Source organism: Hemibagrus wyckioides, linkage group LG17 (genome assembly GCF_019097595.1).
Source record: "Hemibagrus wyckioides isolate EC202008001 linkage group LG17, SWU_Hwy_1.0, whole genome shotgun sequence".
In the NCBI taxonomy this organism is placed as follows: Eukaryota; Metazoa; Chordata; class Actinopteri; order Siluriformes; family Bagridae; genus Hemibagrus; species Hemibagrus wyckioides.
The window spans coordinates 1003205-1008204 of record NC_080726.1 but is presented as its reverse complement, the minus strand read 5'-3'; the positions used below and the strand labels follow the sequence as shown (position 1 = coordinate 1008204).

General features: G+C 42.8%; 1 protein-coding gene across 4 annotated transcripts in view; it reads left to right on the top strand.

Annotated features, from left to right (window-relative positions):
- pld1a (phospholipase D1a) overlaps positions 1–5000 on the top strand; it is a 43519-nt gene that overhangs the window by 24851 nt on the left and 13668 nt on the right. For all 4 annotated transcript variants that reach the window (XM_058413333.1, XM_058413331.1, XM_058413332.1 and 1 more), the window contains 5 exons: positions 927–1052; positions 1466–1584; positions 2739–2852; positions 3336–3446; positions 3523–3611. In XM_058413333.1, coding sequence (XP_058269316.1) covers positions 927–1052; positions 1466–1584; positions 2739–2852; positions 3336–3446; positions 3523–3611 — 559 coding nt within the window. The remainder of the gene's footprint in view (positions 1–926; positions 1053–1465; positions 1585–2738; positions 2853–3335; positions 3447–3522; positions 3612–5000) is intronic.

Below are 5000 nucleotides of genomic sequence, written 5' to 3'. Positions count from 1 at the left end.
ACACCTCCAAGACCACCACTGCCTTGCTAAAGAAGCTGAGGGTAAAGGTGATGGACTGGCCAAGCATGTCTCCAGACCTAAACCTTATTGAGTATCTGTGGTGTATCTTTAAACGGAAGGTGGGGGAGCACAAGGTCTCTAACATCCACCAGCTCTGTGATGTCATCATGGAGGAGTGTAAGAGGACTCCAGTGGCAACCTGTGAAGCTCTGGTGAACTCCATGCCCAAGAGGGTTAGGGCAGTGCTGGAAAATAATGGTGGCCACACAAAATATTGACACTTTGGGCCCAATTTGGACATTTCCACTTAGGGGTGTAGTCACATTTGTTGCCAACGGTTTAGACATTAATGGCTGTGTGCTGAGGTATTTTGAGGGGACAGCAAATTTACACTGTTATACAGGCTGGACACTCACTACTGTACATTGGAGCAGAGGGTCATTTCTTCAGTGTTGTCACATGAAAAGATATAATAAAATATTTACACAAATGTGTACTCACTTTGTATTATAAGATATTATATGTAAGTTATATGCTACGTTCACACTAGCAACACTTGAATCGAAGTTTTCTTAATTATTTAAATTAAAGAAGATTCTGTAAAAAAGCGAGAAATCCATTGGCTCTCTCGGGTCATTCCTCGTGTCCAGTCCTGCTGTGCATCAGTCAGATGGTTCTTCAGTTCCTCTCTAATTCGCTCCTGCTTCCATGTAGAAAATGAAAGCTAAAGGAAGTTGCAGAGATAATCTGAACCTCTGGGACGAAGCTTACTAAAAAAGCACACCCTGGACTGACCGCTGCTCAGAAGACACAAACTACACACTGCGAGTGTGAACATAATGTCTTCCTTTTATAGCATCAGTAATATTTTACACTGCAAATTCACCTCTGTGTGTGTGTGTGTGTGTGTGTGTGTGTGTGGACAGGAGGCTCTATGCGCAGTCTGCAGACAGGTGTAGGTGAGCTGATGGGAAACACTCGCTTCTGGCACGGGAAAGATTACTGCAACTTCGTCTATAAAGACTGGGTTCAGCTGGAGAAACCCTTCGACGGTGAGGAGACACAGAGAAGGAGCTGAAAGAAATGGAGGGATGAAGGGAGGAAGAGAAAGAAATGACACAGTAAGAGAAGGAAGGGGAAATAGAATGAAAGATGAAAACAAAGGAAGAGAGAAAACACTAAAAAAAAAAAAAAGAGAGGAAAAGTGGTGATAGAAAGTGAGAACAGGAAGAGAAGGAAAGAAGGATAGACTAAGAAAAGAAGAAAGAAAGAGAAAGGGATAAAAAGTAGGATGTAAAATAAGGGGGTGGAGCTACACTGTGGCTAAGAGTGTGTGAAGCCCAGGACCACCGCTGAACCTTTAGAGATCTGCCCAGTGCTGTGATGGACACGAGAATGAAAGGCTGTGACACCCTCAGTGCTTGTTGTGTTGTTGATCTGGTTGCCATGGTTTCGGTGTGTGTAGATTTCATTGACCGCTACACGACTCCCCGGATGCCCTGGCACGACATCTCCTCGGTGGTTCACGGGAAAGCGGCAAGAGACGTCGCTCGCCATTTTATACAGCGCTGGAACTTCACCAAGGTCTCACACACACAGAGACGAACACACATATACACACATATATATAATATATTACATATACACATATATATAATATATATACACACACACTCACAAAAAGTCCACTCAACTCCAGGCACATTTAAGGGAGGTGAGAGGCACCCAAGTGTCACGTCAGACCATTCGAAACCGTTTACATCAGCATGGTCTGTGTGCTAGACAACCTGCAAGGGTACCTGACCACACCACCAGGCCAGGGAGCATTTACACTGGACGAGGGACCGGTGGGCCTCAGTGCTGTTCTCTGATGAAAGTCGATTCACGTTGAGCAGAAATGATGGACCGACCCAACGATGTTGGAGACGTCAAGGAGAGCGCTATGCATCAGCCACTGTTGTGGTGGTGTTACAGTCTGGGCAGGTGTGTCCACTCAATACAGAACTGCCCTACATCTTGTGAATGGTACAGTGACAAGCCAATACTACCTGAATAACATCATTAATCCAGTCATTGTGCCCCTGCATGAACAACACAGGCCTAATTTCATCTTCATGAACGACAATGCTCCAGCTCATAGAGGTCGCATCATTAGGGAACGGCTGCTGGAGGCTGGTGTACCTCAAATGGAGTGACCTGCACTTTCTCCAGACCCGAATCCCATAGAAAACCTATGGGATCAGCCGAGTCGCCGTGTAGAGGCTCGTAACCCTGTACCCCACAACCTCAATGACCTGAGGGCCGCCCTTCAAGAAGAGTGGAATGCCATGCCTCAGCAGACAATAAGTCGACTCGTGAACAGCATGAGACGTCGTGGTCAAGCTGTAACTGATGGTCAAGGGCACATGACAGATTATTGAGACATTGAGATTTTTTGTTGTGGTATACCCTCCACTGTTGTTGGCTTTTGTTTCAGTAAATTGTTTGAGATGAGGAAATCACCATTGCAGCTTCTACTTAAATGCCCTACTTTCATGATATAATATCACTGTAGCGTGAACCTTTTACATTTTCCATAAATTTCACCCAAAAGCCAAATATCCTTAACTTTTTGTGAGTAGTGTACACACACATACACACAGACGAACACACATATACATAGGTTTGGAATTCTGAATAATGTCTTCATGTGGATTTATGTGTTTATTTGTTCGTTTATTTGTTTCTTGGTGTCTCAGATCATGAAGCCGAAGTACCGGTCATTGTCATACCCATTTTTACTGCCCAAATCTCACAGCACGGCTAATGACCTGTCCTATCAGGTGCCGGACTGTGTGAACACCAGAGTTCAGGTCAGTCCCCAAGCCATCATTTTTATTTTTATTTATTTTATAACTCTCAAGAACTAAAGTTTGTTCTGTTAATTTAAGACGAGCTTCAGAATGTGTTTATTTAAAATAATACATTAAAATAATATATTTTAAATATTACGTTTACAAAGTAATTTCATAAATATGCGTTAATATGCTAATTTGGCTCCGCCCCTGTCCTGACCATCATTAATATTAAGCGGTTTAGTGAAGTACAGTAGTGCAGCTCTCTTAAATGTGACATATTCACTCTAATTACTGTTTATTGTGATTAAATCATGTGCTGTGATGTCACTGTGATCTGGGGGCGGGGCTTATTTGATTGACAAGCTGTTCTGTTACAACACTGGGCAATTATTTATTAAACTCACACTTCTAAATAAACTGAACTAGCTCAGAAGATAGTGAAAACCTTGTTCCTGCAAAAAACACACACATACACGAGTGACTCTTTACTTGGTGCAGGTGTTGAGGTCAGCAGCTGATTGGTCAGCAGGTATAAAATACCATGAGGAGTCCATACACAATGCCTACATCCAGGTCATCGCAAAGAGCAGACACTTCATCTACATCGAGGTATACAACGTGTGTGTGTGTTTAATAAAATGATAGTTACATTTTTATTAAAACCAGAATTTTATTGTATCTTCAGAATCAGTTCTTCATCAGCTGTTCTGATAACAAACAAGTTTACAACAAGATCGGAGACGCCATCATCGAGAGGATCATCAGAGCTCACAAGTACTACAAACACACATATACACACACACACTCTCTCACACACACACACACACACACTTTTTATAGGAGAGAAATTCAGGCGAAGTCACACCCTCAGTAAAGCAGAGCTCTCACTTATCAAAGCAACATGCTATAACATGCTGTCTGTGTGTGTGGGTGAGTGTGTGAGAGAGAGTGTGTGTGTGTGTGTGTGTATGTGTGTATGTATATATTTATATATATATAATACAGTTTTGCTCAAAATTATTCATACCCCTTAGACCAATCAATACTTTAATTTTTTTTATTAATAAAAACTACTTTGTGGAAATTTCCACTGTATTCAGTATATATTATTGCTGATATATATATTATTGCTCTGCACAAGCCCACATACTGTATGTGTTAGCCAAAGTTCATTTTTATTCCAATAGATATAGCCAGAGATTCTTTTTTGAGCCTGTTCAAAATGAATCATATCCTATTCCTAATCTCAGAAAAACTCCTTCTCTTGTGAAAGTGCAGGTGGTCTCACACTCCAGTGACTAGAATCAATTTCATCAATTTAGGTGTGATAAATTAAGGCCTGATAATGTTCAATGGTAACACCTGCTCTGTAAAGTATAATTAAGGGGGCAGAGCTTTCATTATTCTCAGTCACTGTCCCCATGGCCAAGAAGAAAGTCGCCCATATCAGATACCGCAGCTTCTGCCCAGATCTCAGCATGTCTGGTGGACTCAGCTGAAACTCAATCCCAGCAAAACTGAACTGCTGGTCATCCCAGGTGATTCAGCTCCAGCCCAGGATCTTGCATTATCTCTGAACAACTCCATGATCTCCCCTTCAGCCATTGCTCGCAACCTCGGGGTAACCATGGACAATCAACTGTCCTTTTCCTTCCATGTTGCCAATGTGACACGCTCATGTCGGTTTCTTCTGTACAACATTAGAAGGATTTGACCTTTCCTAACCACACAGGCTACTCAGGTGCTTTTTCAGTCTCTGGTTATTTCGAGACTGGACTACTGCAACTCTTTACTGGCAGGTCTTCCTTTGAATGCAACTCGTCCACTGCAGATGATCCAAAATGCAGCTGTGTGACTTGTCTTCAACCTGCCTAAGTTCTCCCACACCACCCCACTGCTGTGTTCCCTCCACTGGCTTCTGGTAGCTGCATCAGATTTAAAACACTGACCCTTGCCTACAAAGCCAAGAATAGTCCAGCACCCTCTGACCATAAAGATTTTATTACTCCTCACACTGCACCTCGCTCCCTCAGGTCCACTAGCACTGCTCCACTGGTCCACCATCTCTCAGGGTAAAAGGTAGGTATTTATCTAGACCCTTCTCTGTTCTGGCACCGAGGTGGTGGAATGAACTTCCGAGAAGCCTTCAATCCTAAGAATACC